Consider the following 20,197-nt stretch of genomic DNA (forward strand, 5'->3'; position numbering starts at 1 on the left):
GGTGCACGCCACCTGGTGGTGGTCACATCTGAGGGCCTGGGGCGGCACAGAGGCCCCCACATCCGTGTGGGCAAATGAATCTTGCTCAGCTGCCTTGTTGTGTGCACAATTCTTTTGTGCAAGTTAATGAGGCCAAAGGCAGAGGTGACCCAACCAACTTAGCCACTCAAACCCAAGGTGACCTTGTGGTCTAAGTGGAACCGCCTGGAGTCTCTTCTTCCTGGAACTCCTGTTTATGAAAAATTCATTTACCTTTGCTTTTCTTCTGCTTCTCTTTGTTCGGCCCTTACTGTCATCCTCTGAACTCTCAGGTCGGGGCAGAGGAAGGTGGTGATTGCTTTTAAGTCTTCGTGAATAATGTTTCCAGGAATTTTTGAATTGGAAAATGAATTACTCTATACCGTGGTCTAGTAATAGGATTTTTAAAGCTCAAAACTAACAGAAAATGAGGAGAATTTTTGTTCTGTTTTTTGGGGGGAGGGGAGATAATTAGGTTTATTTATTTATTTTATTTTATTTTTAATGGAGGTATTGGGGATCGAACCCAGGACCTTGTGCATGCTAAACACACACTCTACCACTGAGCGCTACCCTCCCCACCCACCTCAGGAGCGTTATTTAATGGTTATAGTTTCAGTTTTGTTAGATGAGAAAATTATAGAGATCTGTTTCTACAACAGTGTGGATATAATTAACACCACTCAACTGGACTCTAAAAAATGGTTAAGATGGTAAATTATAAGTCTTGTGTATTTTACCATGATTAAAAATTTTTTTAATTCAAAAACATCTTACTAAATGTGGTTTGTTTTTTAAAAAGCAAAAGAAAATCCTTTTCCCCACATTTGAATGGTCCTGTCCATTTTGGGCTAAGGATCTCTGCATATCAGAAGCTAGGGAGAGCTTCTTAAGATGAATTTTTAATAATGAAGAATTCAGACCCACACCAGCTGACTCGAAGATCATAGTGTCGGTGGTTTTCAGGTACTTCGCTGTTGCAAACAGCTCTGCAGTGTGCTCTGCCTGGTGCTGAAAAGGGCCCCCCTGTTCTGCAGACGATTCCCCACAGGGTGACAGGACTGTGCCCAGGGTCCTGGGAAATGACTCACGGTGCAGGGGGTGGCAGTGCTGGGGCCCCGGGTGCTGTCTGCAGCTTCTGTTATGAGTGCGTGACTCCGCCCTCCCTGGGGTAAACCATCACTGCCCCCACCTCATCTTCCTGGCCACCAGGTCGGAGCCGCTGCCCTCCCTCTGCACAGTGCTGAGGGGCCCGGTCTTGAGTTCGGCTGAGAAGAGCTTGCGGTGTGTGGGAAGGAGCTTGTGTCCCTCAAGCGTGGACGAGCTGGTAAAGGGCAGTGTCCCCAAGTCACTCCTTCGGGTGGGCCAGGATCAGCTGAGAAGCTGTCTCCTTCCTCCGAATACATACACACTCCAGTCATAAGTCACTGAGAAAATGTTTCCGTTCTAAGACCACCACCAATCCTGCTGAGCCGTAATGATGTCGCAGCCTGTCCCACCCCATCTCATCAGTACGTACAGACCGGGGGGAGCTTGGGCTCTGCGGGGCCAGCAGAGCTGCGAGGACTTTTTAAGTCTGTTTGCTCTGCTACCTTCCACTTTTCTTTACTGCGTTTGAACACCCTCTTGTCCTGTGGAATCGAGCATTAACTTGGCTGCAGGCCTGGGCTGTGGAAAGACAGGAATCAGACGGCTGAGCCAGAGTTGCTCCCTGTCCCCCTTGTTTATCCCATCCTTTTGCTAAGGGTGATGCTGGCAGCCGCTTTTTGGCAAGGATGAAAGTGCTCGCTGGGACCGTGTGTACCAGCCACAAGCTCTCCGTCGTCCCCGGTGGCCCAGGCCTTGTCGGATCTGGAAAAGGAGACGAACTCACATTCTGTGCAGGGGAGCCTGGTGGACAGAAAGACCATGAGCTTTGATTTAGGTCACACCTGGGTTCCAATTCCACTTGGCAGCTGTGGTCTCAGGCAGCTTGTGGAAATACTCTATGCCTTGCTTTTCTCATCTCTGAAATGGGGACAATACCTTCCCTGTAGAATTGAGATTAAGTCTTTCAATTCCTATGTCACCTTTCCTAAAACATCCCAGTGAAGTTAGTGAGGTCCTCATGTACCTACAGGAGGTCCTGAGACTCCCTCCCCAACCCCAGTAGTGCCGGGGGCGCCTGGGGCGGCTGCCCGCCTCCTGCTTCAGCTGCCTTCTCCCAGGGCTGCTCCTGGTCACCTGAGGCCACTCTTGCCAGTTGCCCTCGATTTGGGAACAGCATTCTCCACGATACTGATCTGTCTGAGGGGTTATTGCTAAAGGTTGGGGGATAGAAAAGGGGCTTTATTACCTGTAACACCGAGAGCCCCACGGACCTGACGGTCAGCGTTTCTGTCTCGAAGGCTCCTACTCATCCCAGCAAAGGGGACCCAAAGCTTGCCCCCTTCTCCCTGAGATCAGCTACTGCCGTGTTGCTCTCCCTCTGCGTCCCATCTCCTGTCTGGCTGTGTCTTCCTCTGACTTCCTGTCTCTTGGGCATCCAGGTTAGAGGGTGAGGTGAGTAGGATTGAAACATCTGTTTCTTTCTGAGACAGAGACCGTGAACTCCCATCTTCCCCCTTCTCCCACCCTGGCTGGATGGAGCCTTGTTTTCTGAAACCACGAGCTCCACGAGGACTCCGCTTCGCCCCGAGCACGTGCCTGGGCTGCCCTCGTTCTTAGCTGTACATTTTCAGCTGCTCTCCTACCCCTGATTCGTAGACATTGTGAAGGCTGACTGTGATCAGTCTGTGGGCTGCCAGCACATGGTAAGTGCAGAACACGTGTTGTTTCCCCACCCTCCCTCCTTCCTTCTTTTACTGCCCTTGGTTTGACCATTTGGTGCTGTGGCTGACTCCACACCCCTCGGATGGTGGGTGGATGAGAGAGGATGTGTCATTTCTTCTCATCCTGGTGCTGCCTCGTCCTCTCTGTATCGTGTGTTCAGGCCACTGGCCGCTCTTGGGACTTGCTGATGAGGCTAAACTGCTGCTTTTCCAGAAACCAGAACGCCTCTCTCTCAAGTCTCAGGATGCTGAGATGGAGGATGAGAGGGCAGGTCCCACTGGGAACCACAGATTTCCCCCCGCCCTGGGTTCGACTACACAGCAAGAAACCCACCTCTCACCGTGCAGACGTAGCTTAGTTCAGAAAGGGGGGTGGCCCTCTCCCAGTGGACTTCAATGCAAGGCGTGCCATGGCTGACTGCACTGGGTTGAATAGTGTCCCCCCCCGAATTCCTGTCCACCTGGAACCTCAGAGCGCGGCTTTATTTAGAAAGAGGGGCTTTGCAGGTGTGGTTAGCTAAGATGAGGTCATGCTGGGTTAGGGTGGGCCTTAAATCCAGTGACTGGTGTCCTTAAAAAGAGACAACAGAGACACAGAGACACACAGGAAGAAGGCCTTGTGATGACACAGCCGGACATTAGAGGATGTGGCTACGAGCCAAGGGTGGCCGGTGACCACCGGAAGCTAAGAAGGCACAGGAAGGATCTTCCGCTAGAGCCTTGATGGAGCACGGCCCTGCTGGCACCTTGATTTCAGACGTCTGTCCTTCTGAACTGTGAGGGAGTGCACTTCTGGTTCAAGCCCCCCTGGTTTATGTCACTTCGTTATGGAGGCCCCAGGAGGCCCGCACACTAACAAACCCGAAGATGGCAGAACACTCTGTGACGATCCTCAGTCCTGAGGACGCGGTTTTCCTTTATCACCCCCTCCACCCTACCCTCCATCCCCTGGTCTGCTATGGAGGTAGGGTAACAGCATTGCAGCATAAAGTGGCCTCTTCTCAGAGGTCCCCTGCGCCCTAGAAAGTGTTAGCTTTTTTTTGTAACTCCCTGCCTAAATAACTTGATTGGAATATCCATCCGTCCACCCATCCATCCATCTGCCTGTTAATTCCTCACTTCTTCATTCATATATCACACATGTAGGGGACGCTGTTCTGAGGCAGGACCCAAGGATTCCGAGGTAAGATGCCGCAGCTGCTGCCCCCAGGTCTCTCACAGTGCAGCGGGGGGACCTGTCGGCATCTTTTCCCCAGTGAATCCCTCTTGGTCCAACTGCCGGATGCTGATTATCTTAGGAAACTGTCAAAACACCAACATTCTTGAAAACTGTCTTTCCTGACAGTTCCTCCTGTCAGTCCGGCTGCAAATTGGCCCTGGGACTGTCTGGAGAAGCAGCATCAGCCAAGAAATCAGAGAGTTTCATGGACGTCTGCAAGCAGCACAGTGGAGATGCCACGTGGCGGGGTTACGTGAGACGAGGCAGAAAGCAGATAAGCACGAATGATGTACTGCTCCCTCTCTGGAGCCACGCGGAGCTGTGGGTTTGATGCTTTTACTGACAGTGATGATCTAGGGTCAAAATGGGCTCTGCCAGGGAGTCCACTTCTCCCTGGTGCCCCTCTTAGGGTGACCGTGTCATAAGAACAGTCAGAGGGGGCTGGACAAGTGTGACTTCTTTTCACTGGGGAGCGAGCTCTTTGCAGAAGGGGTTTGCATATGGTGCCAGGTCAGCTGTGCTCAGGGGTGTCCACGCTTAGGGAGGTCACCAGGCCACAGTGGCGGTGCGGCATTTCCTTGGGTGAGGGTCTGGCCTCGTGGCAGGTAAAGAAAGATCTGCGGTGGCTGCGGTTCTGATGTAAGAGAACACTTCAAGGCCAGCAATTTGTTTTTGTTTTTGTTTTTGTTTTTGTTTTTGTTTTTAATGAAGTGAAACTCACGTAACTTACAATTAAGCATTTTCAAGTATAAAGTTCAGTGCGATTTAGTGTCTTTACAAGGTTGTGCAGTCAGTAGCTCTCTCTAGTTTCAGAACTTTGTCATGGACCCAAAAGCATCCCGGACCCCCTGAGTAATCACTTCCAGATCCCCCTCCACCATCGGCTGGTAGCCTCTGGTCCGCAGTGTCTCTGTGGGTTTGCCTGTTCTGGGTAAAAGCACATCATGAGCCCAGTGATTCCAGGTGGCAGTGAGCCCCCTTTCCAGCAAAGAGAGCCTGTCTCTCCCAGCTGAGCACTCGCTCCTGCCCAGCAAGAGCCCGACCCCCAAAGCAGCAAACAGCAAAGCAGAAGGGTCCAAGAATCTTGGTATGCCCTCGGATGTCCAGGGATGGGCTTTGGTCCAGGATCATTACCATCCTGGGTGGGGAGCTGGTGCCTGATTTGGGATGCGAGGGGCGTGTCCATAGCAGTGAGGAGGCAGGGATGTTTGGGGTGTGTAGTTTTTCTAGGAACTGCGGTGACAAAGTACCAAAACTGGAGGGCTTTAGAATTTCAGGAAGTTATTGTCTGACAGTTCTGGAGAAGTCGGAGATCAAGGTGTAGCAGGGCTGGTTCCTTCTGAGGCTGTGAGGGAGACTCTGTTCCTTGCCTCTCCCCTGGCCTCCAGGGGTTTGCTGTCTAACTTGATCTTCCTTGGCTTGTAGCTTCATCACCCCGACCTCTGCCTCCATCGTCACGTGGTGTTACCCTGAGTGCTTCTCTATGTTCACACTTCCCCTGCTCATAGACAGTCCTATTGGAATGGGGTCCACCCTAATGATCTTACTGAAACTTGATTACCTCTGTAAAAATCTCTCCAAATAAGGTCACGTTCTAAGGTGCTGGGGCTTAGGATTCCAACATAACCATTTGGCAGGGTGGGGGGTGGACATAATTCAGCCTGAAATAGGCTCCATGAGCAGCCCCACTGGGGCAGAGCAGGACTGTGAGTGGCTGAATAAGAGAAGTAATGTTGGGAGGATGGTGTTAGGCTCTGTGTGCCTCGTCTGAAGTTTGTCCGTTCCCGTACGAAGGTGCCCAGAAGGAGTTAGCTGGTTTTCAGGACATCTGACGTATGAAGCCAACTACACGAAAGGAAGCATCCAGAGCTCCATATGGGAGGATAAAGGCCTTGCAGACTGAGTCAGTCAGGACTTCTGCTGTTTCAAATGTCAGAAGTTCTACTCACATTAGCTTAAAGGGTGGGCTGGTGGGAGCGTTGGGGGAGGGATATTGTGGCTCACAGAAATGAAAATTCTGGGGGGCAGATCTGACTCTGGCTTCAGGCAGGAATAGGTCTGCCATCTCGGGGCCTTCTGGTGCAGTCAGGGCTCCCTTACCTTGCAGGCAGGGAGATTGGCCATTCACACCCCAAACTCATCCTCCATGGGAGTGACTCCCGCAGGAGAGAGGCCCCCCCTCTGTAGCTCTGGGAGGAAAGTCATCTTATCAGCCCAGCTTGCATCCTGGGATCCTGGGGTCATCTCTGAGCCAGCGATTTTGGTTAATTGGCTGGACTTGGGTTACACGCCCACACCTAGGAGTGCTGGCCAAGCCAATTCTGTCGGAACCATCTGGGATAGAGTCCCCACAGGAGAAAAGGATTCTTTTGTCTACAGAAGAAGGAAGGAGACAGTGGGTTTGACTAACTAATGGGCTGTGTCTGTTGACTCTGGGCCCTGGCGGGAGCGAGCCAGCAGGCCTGGCTGGGCTTGGTTCTCAGTCTTTACCTACAGTGCTGGGCTCCTGATAGGTTCTGAATGAGACATTATCCAATCCGAGTAAGTGGACAAGTAAATAAATACTTACTCCAAAGGCGGGAGACTGAGAGCGGTGAAAAATGCTCACCTGCGGTTCTGAGACTGTTCTGGAACTTCTTCCCCTGACCTTGGACAAATTAATTTGTCTCAAGGAAGGAGGGATGTTGCCACACATGGAGCTCTTTTGTACACAGACATCTGAGTTTTCCTTCAGTCCTTCTTAAGAACCTTCAAACACATACCTTGTGTTTGAAGACAAAAGGGGCTTTCCATAAAGAGTTTGGAAAGACACCCCTGGGGTTCGGGGGTGTTAAATAGGTCTTAGGAAAGAGCAGGTAGGCAAATTAAGTGTAAATTCATGGGAAAAAACTCTTTACCTTGGCTTTGAAACATACAGGTTTGGAGATCAAAGGGCAGGAGGCTTGCCCGAGGGTGTGGTCAGCCCACACTCCGCAAAGGAGAGAACCTGAGATATAACTGGGGGTCTCTGCCAAACCCGAATGGCTTTTGCCTTCTTTCCTGAACAGAAAGCCAGTCTGCCCGCCCACATGATTTCTCTTTCAATGGCGGTTATTTGTTTCTAACAGTGTCGCCGGCAACCCTCTTGTGAATATTAAAGTCTTCTTGATGTTTGGCGCTACATGTGATTTTCAGCTTCTTGCACGTGGCCCCCTTTTCTCAAGGGTGAAGCCAGTCTTTACGTATACCCTGGCAGGCAGGTTCTGTGGTGGCATGAGCTAGGACTCCCTGCTCCCAATACCACTGGGAGCAAGTGTTCATACGTCCATCACCTGCCACTGCCACCGCCTCCAGAATTGTCCTTCAAGCCACGTGGATCAAACTGACAGCTGCTGTGGTTCCAACCTTACTTTGCTGGTTCCTGGGTTAGTACATCGCCCCGTCTAAAGCACCATGTCCTCCCTACGCTGGGGGGAGCTCTGGGCTGGCCAGGGTTTCTGGCTGCATGGAGGCGGAGCTGGTATGCCTGTTACTGAACCAGACTTGGGTCTGCTTACCCGTGCGAAGTAAAGCCAATCCACAGACACCGGGTTGTAGTGAAGGAAAGTGCAACGTTTACTGCAGGTGCCAAGCAAGGAGTCCAGGGAGCTAGTGCTCAAAAGGTCCGGACTAGTCAGCATCATCAACCTTCTGGTTCCAGTATCACCCACCTTCTGGGGTCTATGTGCTTGTGGGCAGCATGTAGTTAACTTCTTCCCCCTGGTGGGGGTTCCAGTATCTGCAAAACCACTCAAAGGATATGGTGCAGAATATTATCTATAGCTCTTGAGGACGAACTAAAATGTCCTTGACTTTTTTTTAATGGCTAAACTGTCATTATTTTGTCTTGCTTGGCTGTTTTCCTTTCTTTCTGCATTTTCTCACTTCTCTGATTCAATGTACTCTTTGGAACTGGGGGAAGGCCTAGGAGAGTGAAGAGGCAGGCAGAGGACATCGGGGTGGGGGTTCTGTCCTGGAAAGGTCCCACCGGGTCCTGCTCGGTTATAAGCCTGGCTGAGACTCTGTAAACCTCACTACTTTTTGTCAGGGCAGGAGAAAGTCCTCAGGGCCCACTGAATTGTCCCTTCCCCCTAATCCTCTTCCTGTTCCCAATCCCCTCCTTTCTTTTGAGTGCTCTTTGTTTTTGTAATTCTATAAATAATATAGGCTTATAAGAATTAAGAAAAATTCATTTTATATGGAAGAGAATCAAATCAAGAGTGGACATCTCCTCCCCAGTCCCCAGGGGACACCACTGTTAATACATCCTACTTATGTCTGTGAGGGTGGCTCGGCTCCAGCGAGGGCAAGCCCAGCTCCCGCTGGCTTAACAGTCCAGGGAATTCCTTATCTCATGTGATTGGAGGTCCCAAGGGAAGTCGGTGGGGCTCCAGGGTTGGTTAACTTCATAGCTCCTGATTTGGGGGTTCTCTCTGTCCTCTACACTGAAGAAATTCTCACTCACTCTTCTGCGCTGTTAAAGTCCTTCCCTTCAACCTGGACCATTAGGAGTGGCCAGGGGGTGCTGTGCTCTGACTGGCTTAGATCCGTCATGTTGAACCCCTGGAGCTGCGGGCATAAGGTCAGTTTCCGGAAGTGGAGCAGCAGGGACCCCCACACAACACTGGGCTTCTGTTAAGATGGATGAAAGTGGACTGGGTGCTGGGCGAGCAACTAATAGTGTACACCACACTTCTGGAGATTTCCATTTATCCGAGTGGTTGTGGTATTCATTCATTCATTAATTCATTAATTCATTCATTATTCCTTCATTCATTTAGTGTGATAGTTTGCCAGGCACATAATACTAACAATAAACCAGCAACGGAGGTACCAGGGTCTCCCTGTTTTGGGTGAAGACACCAAGGCAGAGATGGCCCCAGTGACTTACCCAAGGTCACACAGCACATGAGTAGGCGAGCAGAGATTGGAGCCAGGCATCCTGGCTCCAGGCCCATGCTCCCCACATTGGGGAGTTCTGACTCTTACGATGCTTCTCGAAAGTTGGCTCTCTCACCTCTGTGCAAATGTTAGAAGCTGGAGGTAGGGCTGTGTTCCCACACAAAGCCGGTACCTCACAGAACCACCACAAGTGACAGAATCATGTGAATGAGTTCAAAACCATATTTCTGTCCCTAGATCCAAATAACTATTATCACCGACGGAACGAAATGACCACCACCGACGACCTGGATTTTAAGCATCACAGCTATAAGGAAATGCGTCAGGTAAGGTCCGGATGTGTCGGAGAAATTTATCCCTCACCCAGAGGCACATAGGCATTGGTTTTTGTGTTTTTATGATTTGCTGAAGCCACAGTAAGTGCTTGTAGTTTCGAAGTTGAGGATGCCTCACTGGGGTTCAGGTCATCAGAGGAAGCCTCCCTCACCAGTAAATGATTGAAGCAGAATTCGGATCAGACTTCCTGATTTAATATGGTAGTTCTTCCTCCTGCGTGGTTGGTGGGAATGTAAATGGGTGCAGCCACTGTGGAAAACAGTATGGAGTTTCCTTAAAAAACTAAAAATAAAGCTACTAAATGGTCCAGCAATCCCACTCCTGGGTATATATCTGGAAAAAATAAAAACTCTAATTTGAAAAGACACATGAAGCTCAGTGTTCATAGCAGCGCTATTTACAATAGCCAAGATGCAGAAATAACCCAAGTGCCCATCAACAGACTATTGGCTTAAGAGAATATGTATATATGCACAGCGGAATATCATTCAGCCATAAAAAAGGATGAATATTGCCATTTGTAGCAACATGGATGGACCTAGAGAAGTATACTTATTGAAGTAAGATAAAGAAAGACAAATGTATGACATCACTTATATGTGGAATCTAAAAAATAATACACATGAATGTATATACAAAATAGAAACAGACTCACAGACATAGAAAACAAACTTACGGTTACCAGAGGGGAAGGGACAAATTAGGATTAACAAACTACTATACATAAAATAGATAAGCAACAAGGATTTACTGTAGAGCACAGGGAATTATATTCAATAGCTTATAGTAACCTATAATGGAAAATCATCTGAAAAAAGTATATGTGTAACTGAATCACTTTGCTGTACACCTGAAACTAACACAATATTGTAAATCAACTATATTTTTAAAAAATACCGTAGTTCTTAAGAATCACAGTATGTTTGAGTGGTATCACTGATGTAGGACGTTAGTGTCATATGCAGAGTTGAAGAAGAAAAAGGATCCAGAATACCACTGATAATAGTAACTGCAGGAAGCCCTCACTCGGGATGTACATCAGCTTCCCCACATTAGCAATTTCCCGGCATTAACGTGGTCAGTCCCTCTAACCATCCTAGGTGTGCGGAGCTGTTCTCGTCCTTACCTTCCCGGTGGGGAAACTGAGTCACCGGGGGACTGTACAACACTCTGCTTGTTACTCTGATTCTCTAATTCTCAGTATTAGAATCCCTGGGGGACGTTTGGAAAAATACCTGTACTTGAACTCTGCCTCGTTAAAGCAGCAGCCTTGGGAGAAAGGTTGGGGAAAATTTTTTTAAAGCTCTTCTTGTGATTCTAAGGCACAGGCAGATCTGAGACCAGGAGGTTGATATCTTATTAGAGCTCTTAGTGCTTTAGTACTAACAGGAGGAAGAGACATCCCAAATGAGATGGTCCCCAGACTTAATTACAGAAACCAAGTGATGCTGAGCTGTTGACAGCATTTGCATACTGGGTGCAGGAGGGAGCGGGGACCACGCGTTTAGGAGGAGGAGCTAAAAGAGCAGCCCCTGTGCTGAGCGCTCTGCTTGTGAAATCCTGTTCAGTGTTTGCCCCCAGCCTGGTGCTGGAAAGCACAGGGAAATGCTGGCAAATGAGAAATCCTTAGATGGCTAAGACTCTGTTTGAAGAGACAGAACAAACAAAGAAATATACTCATCAAATATGTTTGATGAACAAGGGTTCACCATGGCCAAATAACTGTGACTCAAATGAGGGCTCAGAGGTGCTAAGGGAAGGGACCAGCCACGCGGTACAAGGACAGGAGATGCGCCTGAGGTCGGAGCAATTAGGCTGAGCCGTGAGGCCTGCTCCCAGGCAGTCAACAAAGCCAGTTAGTCTCGGTGTCATTTAATCTGAGATCCTCACACACAGCTTTCCAGACACCTGTCAGCACAGACTTGGAGGTGGGACGTGCTAAAGAAATTGTCTTGCTCTGCAGAAATCAGGATAATGTGCTTGGACTTGAGGTCTGTGAGTCATCCCTGCCGCTCCCCACTGTCGGGCCTTGATGTGACTCTGCTCACCATGCCATTTGATGAAGCACTTGTGTCTTAGCTTTGCTCAGTGAACATCTCAGGACATCTTCTCTGCCCAGAAATTAGAAAAATATTAACTCAGTTGGTGCAGTTAACGTCAAAAGCAATGTGTCTAAATGCATTTGAAATGAGCTAACTGCACAGCGGGTCTGGGTCGCTGATATCTTTAAATAGTTGTCCCGCGTGGAGAATGGGGCTCTTCCCATACAGGGAGAGCTAGCAGATGGGCTTCATTACCCCGGGGACTCTGGTCGCCCCCACTCGGCAGATGTGGGCGCTCAGAGGCACTTGGGGGTGATGGATGCAGCCCCTGCAGGTGACACTGGGTGAGCTCTCTGATGTCCCAGGACCCCACAGCACTCCCCCGGAAACTGTCCGGAGTTGGGTGGGAGGGTCTGTCAATCCTGAAGAGTGTTCAAACCAGAAGTGATTTGCCATTTGGCTTCCTGGCTCCTGGGGATGGCGGTGAAGCCAGCACTTTTAACAATTCCCTGTATGGAGTCTGCTAGATTGCTGTAGAAATCTTTCTGCTTTAGGAAGAAAATGTGAGTTTATCCTAGGATGGAGAGAGACAGTCACAAAAAAACAACAAAATGAGAAGCAGACGCAGGAGCAGGAAGTGAGAGGAGAAAGCAGAACAGCTATTGCATTGGAGGGGAAATCGTGAGAATGTGAGTGACTCTTGTGTGCAAGAAATATTTCAAGAGCGTCGACTTATATGACACTGTTCTCCCGGTAAGGGGAGCCCCAGGGGCTGGGGGGTGGAGGGGAGGAGACAGTGGCATAAACTCTGGTGATGTGAGGCAGAGAGAGTTAATTGGTCGGCATGCCCAAGGCCTCCACAGCGTGTCACCGCTTCTCATGGCTTCGTCATCTCCGTGTCCACGTGTGCTGTGCGTTTCTTCCTCATCTGGGACCACAAGGGCAGAAGCTCTGTCATTTTACCTTAAATTCATGATGTGTCCTGGATACCTGTGTACATCTGAGGTCGTTACAAGGGAGATATTTGGGGAACAGGAGGGAGAAGTGAGCAGCATGGTTGGCCACAGTTGGGAAGGGTTGGGGGTGCAGACGAGGTTGGCTGTCACCCAGGGCCTGCAGCGGGCAGAGACGGACAGAGGGGTGCTCTGAGCAGCAAGGACCGGGAGGGCCAGCGTGTGTCGGTGGAGGGAGCGCGTGTTTCTGGGGCAGCTGGCAGTGCCGGGAGAGGAGGCTGGCTGCGTGCTGGGAGAGCATCTTCTCCTGAGTCTGAGAACTGGGGGGTTCTCTCTGTGAGCAGACCTGTGTTCGGGGACCTCCATCTGGAAGTTGTATGACCTGTAGACTGGTGACCTCTGGCTCTGTCCCCAGGAGAGGGATGCGGTGGACTGGCCAGTCCCAGGTCTCCCCGATGAGTAGGGAAGAGAGGCGGTCCTAGTGTGCTTCCTGGAGGGTGGAATACCATCCACAATGGGAGAAAAGAAGTGGCTCTGAGGAAAGGGTAGAGATTTGACTTTGGTTGGGGGCCTGGCGGTGTCAGGTCCCAAGTGCTCAGGAGGTCTGGTTGGCTGGCTGATAAGCAGTGTGCAATGCAGTAGAAGGAAGTCAAGTAAAGACGTGGATTGGAAGGCAGGCAGCCAGTGGTTCTGACTTGCAGGCAGCTAAGGCTGCTCGTGGGCAGTGGGCTGTGTTGCCGCTGAGCTCCTGACCTTGCGCGTGGGTGACGGGCAGGAAGCCAGGGCAGGACCACAGGCTTGCGGATCCAGACAAGCCAGCTCCTCGCCCCTGGGATGCCTCCTACCTCGGCTCTCTCCCTCCCCGCTCTCTCTGAAATTCCTTTTGACCTGATCAGATGCATTGTCTGTTTCTCAGGCAAATGAGTCAAGATGATGGAAGAGGAGTTTTTCTCTTCTCCCCTCTTTATTTTATTAAACATTTTAATTCATTGGATGAACAACCTTTTATCCATATCAAATGCAAAGCAAAAGTCTCAGGGTTAATCCTCCATGAACTCACTGCCCTCAAGAATCAGCAGTTTACTTGTTCCCCTATTTCTAGCCACGGTTTGAATTTCTCTGTTCACAGAATTCGTACGATTTTGATCAGAGGATGGTTACAGCTTTGCCCCAGGTTTTCTCAGTTAACCTGGGATCAGTAGCCAGGGCTCATGCTGTCTTCATAATTGTCATTGTAAGGCTACAGGATGCTCCAGTGAGTGGGTGCATCATGGTTTTCTCAGCTACTTTTCTGCTCTGGAGCATCTGGGTAGCTCCCCATTCTTCATGACTACTGAGAGAGGATGAAGCATGCCACAGCAAGTATCCTCATGCATGTAATTGACCGTTCCTTATGAAAAATGTCCCCGATGTGTAGCTAGAAACTGAATTACTAAGCAAGGAGCTCTTTCCTCTGTCTCCTTCAAGACAGGAGAGATGCAACAAAGCCTGGAATCCAGTAGCTCCCAGGATGAGATTTACTCCCACCTCAGAGATGAGGAACCAGTCCTGAGGATGCTCAGAGTCTTACAAACCTCTCTACTCTGTAGGGCAGTGTTTCTCAACCATGTTTCCTTACTGGCCCTTTTTAGATACTTTTTTAAATTACCCATTATACTCATTATATTAAATGCTAGGGCTTAAGATTTTGTAGGGTAGGGCTGAGCTTTGGAGGATCACAAAGCATTGTAATAGCCAAGATTAGGAGCCCCCAAGAACCAATTTTCCCCTCCTTTTGGGTGATGTCACCCCTGTTGAGAAAGCTTGCTTTCAGGCCATAAAGAAAATTCTGTTCCTTTCTCTCACTTTAAACATCAAGACCCAAACATTTGCTAATAAGACCTAAACTCCAAAAAATCCTTTTTGACTCTTTTTGGGAATAAGCAAAGTGGGTCACCACCTGGGTCTTTGACGGTGCTGGTGGCCACCAGAGAACCCCTGCCTGGCATACCTTCCTGTCTTCAAATGCCCGTGTTCTTGTTCTTATGAATGGAAAAGATGCTTGTGATACCACAACACAAGGAAAACGTGACTGGTGTAAAAATACCACAGGAGTATAAACAGGTGATTCCGATGACTCATGGCCGAGAGTCACCCCATCCCGAGAGACTGTATCCATGGCTAAGTGTGCATCCAAGGGAAGATGCTATGTATCCTTTTCCAGTGTCAAGGTCATGATCTCTGGCATTTTTCCAGCAGCTCATTGAAAAGGGAAGGAGGGTAGGTATTCAATGACAGCTGGGCTCTGTGCTGAATGCTTGTGTTGATCCCTGAGTTAAGGATGAGCTGAGCTCTGTGTCTGCAGAACTGGTCATTGATCTGACATGCTGATCAGGATTTGCCGAAGCCCAGGCTGGCAGCTGAGGATGACCGTGCGATCAGCAGGGACTGGTATGCGAGGCCCCAGATCAGATGGTGATTGTGCTGTGGCCGTCTTTCAGAACAGTCACCCTGTGCAGCAGACCAGAGAGGGTGTGCTGGTTCTCACTGCTTTGCTGCGCCTTCATGGACAGATAAGAACCCCAAGAGTCCAAAGCCCTGGCTCCACCTGGTACCAGTTGGGTATCCCTCAGAACCTCAGTCTCCATACCTGTAGAATGGGGACAGTCCCCTCTGCCTTATCTGCCTCAGTGGTGAGATTCAGTAGAGAAGCAGAACTATTGCTGCCATGGTCAACATTACTAGTGACATTATTACTGGTCTCTTGTTGAAACATGGCGCTCCTCATAGGTGGCTCCACGTCAGCCCCGCAGCAGGTCTCCCTCGCGGTGAGAGGGGCGGAAGCTGTGTTCATCTTGCTTGCACGTGGTTTCTCCACTGATGGTGGGTTTCTGCCTCTGCCCTCTTGTGAACGAGAGTCTTTTAGAGTCAGCTTTCTCTTTCTCTCACCTGGACAGTGTAACACACAGTGAGTTATCCTAAAATGAAGCATGTTTCCCCTCCCTGAGGCCATAGGAGAATGAGACCCCGCATGCCTGAGCAGGGCTGCAGCTGTCACACCTTGTAGGTATGTCCTAAGGGCAAAATGCCAGCAGCAAGAAGTCCCTCTGTTCCTTTAGAAATACTCCCGGCTGCTCTGAGAACACACCTCCCTCCCGCCAGGCAGTGCAGGAGGCTGTGTTAGGAAAGATGAACAGCCATATGATTTCGCTCCATCAGAAATTCTTCATGATACCAAGTTTCCAGTTCTCATAGATTTTAAACCTAACCATAACATTTGTGACAGATTTGTTTGTTTACAATTTACAAGGAGATTTTATGGATCATTCAGTTGATCGAGGATGTTTTGAAAGATGGTTAGAGCCCGCCCAGGCCCACGCCGTCCCTCTGTGGGCCACGACCTTCCTCTCGGCACCACCAGCCCAGTTCCCGCTCATCTTGCAAAAGGATGAAGCCCTCCCCGCTGGGCACCCGCCCGCCCACTGCCCTGGCTGGGATGTCCTTTCCCACTGCTTCTGTGGCACCGAGCTTCCCTCCTGGTCTCTGACACAGTCACGAAGGTGTCTCCTGAACGTTCCCGCCCCCACCGCGGGGAAGTGTGGCTAAGCTGGCTGAGATGGCCTTGGAACCAGAGCTAGACAGTTTCATGCAGAAACTCAAGGCGACTCAAAAGCTCATTCACAGGCACCTGCTTAGAGATGGGAGGCACGGCAGCCTCTGGCGAGGGTGTCTCTGTCCTCCCCCACCAGGGCGACATATGCTCCTGCAGCTGGCAGACCCTCCTCCCCTCCTCTGGCCGCTTGTCTGACGAGCTTGACCGAGCGTCAAAGCAAAATTCAGGAACCGACACCCGCATGTTTTACTCCCTCGTGGAAGCCTGCCCCCCGGCCCTCTCCCTGCACGACTCCCTTCACCCTGGCCTCCTGGGCCCCGTGCGCCGCATCCGCGCAGCGGTGACAGGATGTCTCCGCCCCTGTGCTGCGGGCTCCCGGGCGGGGAGGTGGGGTGGGGGCGGTGGGTGTCTCCTCCGCCTGCCATCATACATGCTCATTCAGTTGTAAGAAAAAAGTGATATTCAGGAATAAATGTTTATTTAGGCAAAGATATAGAGAGAAAAGGCTCAGTCTGTCCCTTATAAGACCTGCAGTCTAATGAGGGGACAGTAGGAAGGTGGGAAACTGAAGTGAAAAGGTAATACAGCCATCCAGGGAGGTGATACCACAGCCAAGGGAGGTGATTCCAGCACCAAGGGAAGTCATGCTACCACCAAGGGATATGAGACCAAGGAGGTGTCACTCCCACCAAGGGAGGTGATACCACCCAGGGAGGTGACAGTACAGCCCAGGAGGTGATAAACACAAGCAGGAGGCGCTGGAGGCCGGGGCAGAGGGGGCAGGAGGTGGGCATTCCAGGCAGAGGGCCAGCACTGGTGTGCGGGAGGGTGGGGAAAGCCAGGGTCTTGTGGGAGGGGGCTGTCTTCCTGAGAGCTCCGCCCTCTTCAGTGCACAGCCATCATTGCCTACAGCCTTAAATCTTGTCTTGTGTCTCAGTTGATGAAGGTGGTGAATGAAATGTGCCCCAACATCACCAGAATTTACAACATCGGCAAGAGCCACCAGGGCCTGAAGTTGTACGCCGTGGAGATCTCCGACCACCCTGGGGAGCACGAAGTCGGTGAGGCTGCCCCTCGGCAATGCCCCTGACCCTTCATGTCCGGTGCTTTCTTAAAGAGCGCGGAGGTGGCTCACCCTGTGAGAACATTCACGAAACAGAGTGGGAGCTGTCCACGCACCCGCTCTCACAGACAGGTTCTGCAGATTTTGGTTCGGTGAACCCTCACTTTATGACATGGGCTGTCAAGTTATTTAAGCTAGAAATACCCTCTTTTTCTCCAAATGGACCATACTTAATTCTGTTCTCCATCTCTGAGACCAGTCACACTAACCCAAGAAGAAAATGCCTGGCGATGGTTAGGACAGAGTTCTTTTCCAGGAGAAAATTCTGGGCTCCCTGGTCATTAATGGCTCAAGTTTGAGGTGGTTCCCTTAATTTTTTTTTAAAAATTCCAATCCTGTTTTCAGCCATTTCTCATTTAATCACTCCCCAAACTATGTTAGCCTACAGGTCTTGGAGGGGTGGGTAGTACTCAAAGATATTTCTTTTTGGTAAAATTGCCAGCCCTTTAGAAATCCACTGAAATTTAAATGCAGAGATTTGTCTGATTCTCTCAACGTTAACATTCATCAGAGTTTCAGGAGTTGCTCTCAGGAGATTCTTTTAAAGGGTAAGGGCTTTATATCTGCGGGTAAAATCACATTTCCTCAAAAGCAGTAGATTTGCCAGCCAGGAAAGTGGAAGTGGCAGCTCATGCCCAGCGCTGAGAAGTCCCAGCACTGAAAAAGCTGAGCTTTGAAGACAAGCTGAAAGGCAGCCCCCGCTGCACAATTCCCCCATTGCCGACCTGCCCTGACTCTAATATCTGCTCGTGTTTATTCATCTTCGTGTCCTTGTCAAATTGAACACCAAGTTCTTTTTGAGAAAAATAATTGCCTCCCCAAAGAGAAAAGTAATTGCTGTGACTTGTGTTTTTGTTTGTTTTTGCTATGCCTCGTGTTTAATTTGTAAATTTTAAACTAAACACTGTGTTATTTTATCTACTCATACTAAGATAAGAGAAAACCGCCCTACCCTGCGGTTTGTGTCATCTGAGATTTTTCTAGCTGACTCTCTGGGAATTAATAAAAATGGTAGTGATATAGTCGTGTTGATTTGAAAGAACAACTAGGGCTAAAATTGTAAGTTTCTATTATTCAGAGAATTTTTCCCCCTAATACAATGTGATTAGTACTGTTTTGCTGTAGGCATCCGTATGATCCTGTGTTTTTTCCCATCTCCGAGTAAAGGTGAGCCCGAGTTCCACTACATCGCGGGGGCCCACGGCAACGAGGTGCTGGGCCGGGAGCTGATGCTTCTGCTGATGCAGTTCCTGTGCCAGGAGTACCTGGCGGGGAACGAGCGCATCGTCCACCTGGTGGAGGAGACCCGCATCCACATCCTCCCCTCCCTCAACCCCGACGGCTACGAGAAGGCCTATGAGGGGGTAATGGCCCGCTCCTCCCGCCCCGCCCGGCAGCTAGGCCCGGCGGTGCAGCGCGCTGCGCCGGGAGCTGATCTGAATCCCGCGTGACCAGTTATCTTTCTGAGTGCCTTTCTGCTGAGTCAGGGAAGCCCACGAGGCTTATGAAAGGTGCACAGCAGTAACTGAGCATTATGGGGACCCTGAGAGCTGGACGCACTAACAGACTGAAGAACATGACCGCGAACAGCGATACTGCTATAGATACACAATAGGAACAATAGAATGGAATAGTAATGCCACCTAACATTGACAGAGCGCTTCATCAAGGCGCGTTCTAACCTCGATTATTGCCTACAGTCCTCTCATCAGTTCTCTGAGGACAGCTGTGTTTATTATTCTGGTATATTGTTTATAGTTCATATTCTAATTATGACATCGAATTTTTAAAGGTTATAGTTTTGTCTAGAATATACTTATGTATAAAACTGTGTATGGAATACAGCTAGTATAAGGCTGTATTGTGTATTCATAATTACACATATCACAATATCTGCGAATAAAATAGAAGACTATACTTAACGGCACCTATCGAATGCAAGTTTTACAACGCAGAATTCTGGTTGTGCTTGTTGGTGCCAGCAGTTGCTTGGGGATTTGCAGTGCTAAGCAGCGAGCCCAGACTGCAGGGAGAACGCATCAATGCGGTGGCTTTTGTTTATTTGCAGTGACGAAGTCTTAGATTCATCACAACTTGGAGTTTCATTCGACCAGGGTAGGGGAGATGAGGGAAGAAGGGGAAGGAGGGACCCGATACTTTTTGAGCACCGTCACGTGGCAGGAGCGATTCTGTGCGTTCCCTCTTTGGAGCGATTTAGGCTGTATCACCCATCACCCATCAAGTTTTAATAGAAGCTGTTTCAGTATTCTCCTTTGATGTCATCTTTGGGGCAGAGGGTGTGTAGAGGCTTAGAGACATGCCCCAGATGGAGATGGAGATGATGGAGACAGAACAATCCAGAAGTCCGTGGATTCCTCACGTTCTAAATTGTTTCCCAGGGCTCGGAGCTGGGAGGCTGGTCCCTGGGACGCTGGACCCACGACGGAATTGACATCAACAACAACTTTCCAGACTTAAACACACTGCTCTGGGAGGCTGAGGACCGGCAGGGCATCCCCAGGAAAGTTCCCAATCACTATATTGCAATCCCTGAGTGGTTTCTGTCTGAAAATGCCACGGTGAGTAGAAATACCCCAGAATCGGTAGAGCAGCGGAGGCCAAAGTTAACACTCACTGGTATTTGCAGAGGATGCAACATTTAAAAACAAAACAAAAATCATTTTTTCTTTCATGTTTTCCCTGAAAGTAAGGAAGTGTGCTAGATTACAACTACTTTTTAGATTGACATTTGAGGAGAGTCTTTCTAGAAATCATTTAATTATATCTCTTTACAACTTACACAGTGCTTCAAAAAAAAAAAAAAAAAAACTTTGCCCGAATTGTGTGTGTCTGTTACTATTACCCTCCTCTTTGGCAGTGTTATGAGATTGCAATGAAATGGTCCTTAGACCTCACTGACTACTTGAGATATGTTATTTTTATTTTAATAAGTTCCCATGGATTTATTACATGTGGTGCATCTTCAGAAAGAAAAATGCAATTGGATGAGAAATGTTTCCACCAAATTTCTTAGGTCTAGTTTCACAAAAAGTTTCTTGCAGGAGAAATAATTTTCACAGAATTTCCCATGCCTCTTATCACCTCCTTTGCCCACAGTAAACTCTCTTTACCCTTAGACTTTGACCTTATATGTCCTTCAAGAGGTCTGTCTTGACTGCTGTAT

The 20,197-nt window shown here is 49.4% G+C and overlaps 1 protein-coding gene across 2 annotated transcripts in view; it reads left to right on the forward strand.

The window, feature by feature from the left end:
- The window catches only part of CPXM2 (carboxypeptidase X, M14 family member 2), a 117,868-nt gene that overhangs the window by 79,438 nt on the left and 18,233 nt on the right, over window positions 1-20,197 (forward strand). For both annotated transcript variants that reach the window (XM_074373439.1, XM_010952911.3), the window contains 4 exons: window positions 9,205-9,293; window positions 16,828-16,951; window positions 18,181-18,377; window positions 19,413-19,592. In XM_074373439.1, the coding sequence (XP_074229540.1) occupies window positions 9,205-9,293; window positions 16,828-16,951; window positions 18,181-18,377; window positions 19,413-19,592 (590 nt within the window). The remainder of the gene's footprint in view (window positions 1-9,204; window positions 9,294-16,827; window positions 16,952-18,180; window positions 18,378-19,412; window positions 19,593-20,197) is intronic.

Source organism: Camelus bactrianus, chromosome 11, assembly GCF_048773025.1.
Source record: "Camelus bactrianus isolate YW-2024 breed Bactrian camel chromosome 11, ASM4877302v1, whole genome shotgun sequence".
Taxonomy (NCBI): Eukaryota; Metazoa; Chordata; class Mammalia; order Artiodactyla; family Camelidae; genus Camelus; species Camelus bactrianus.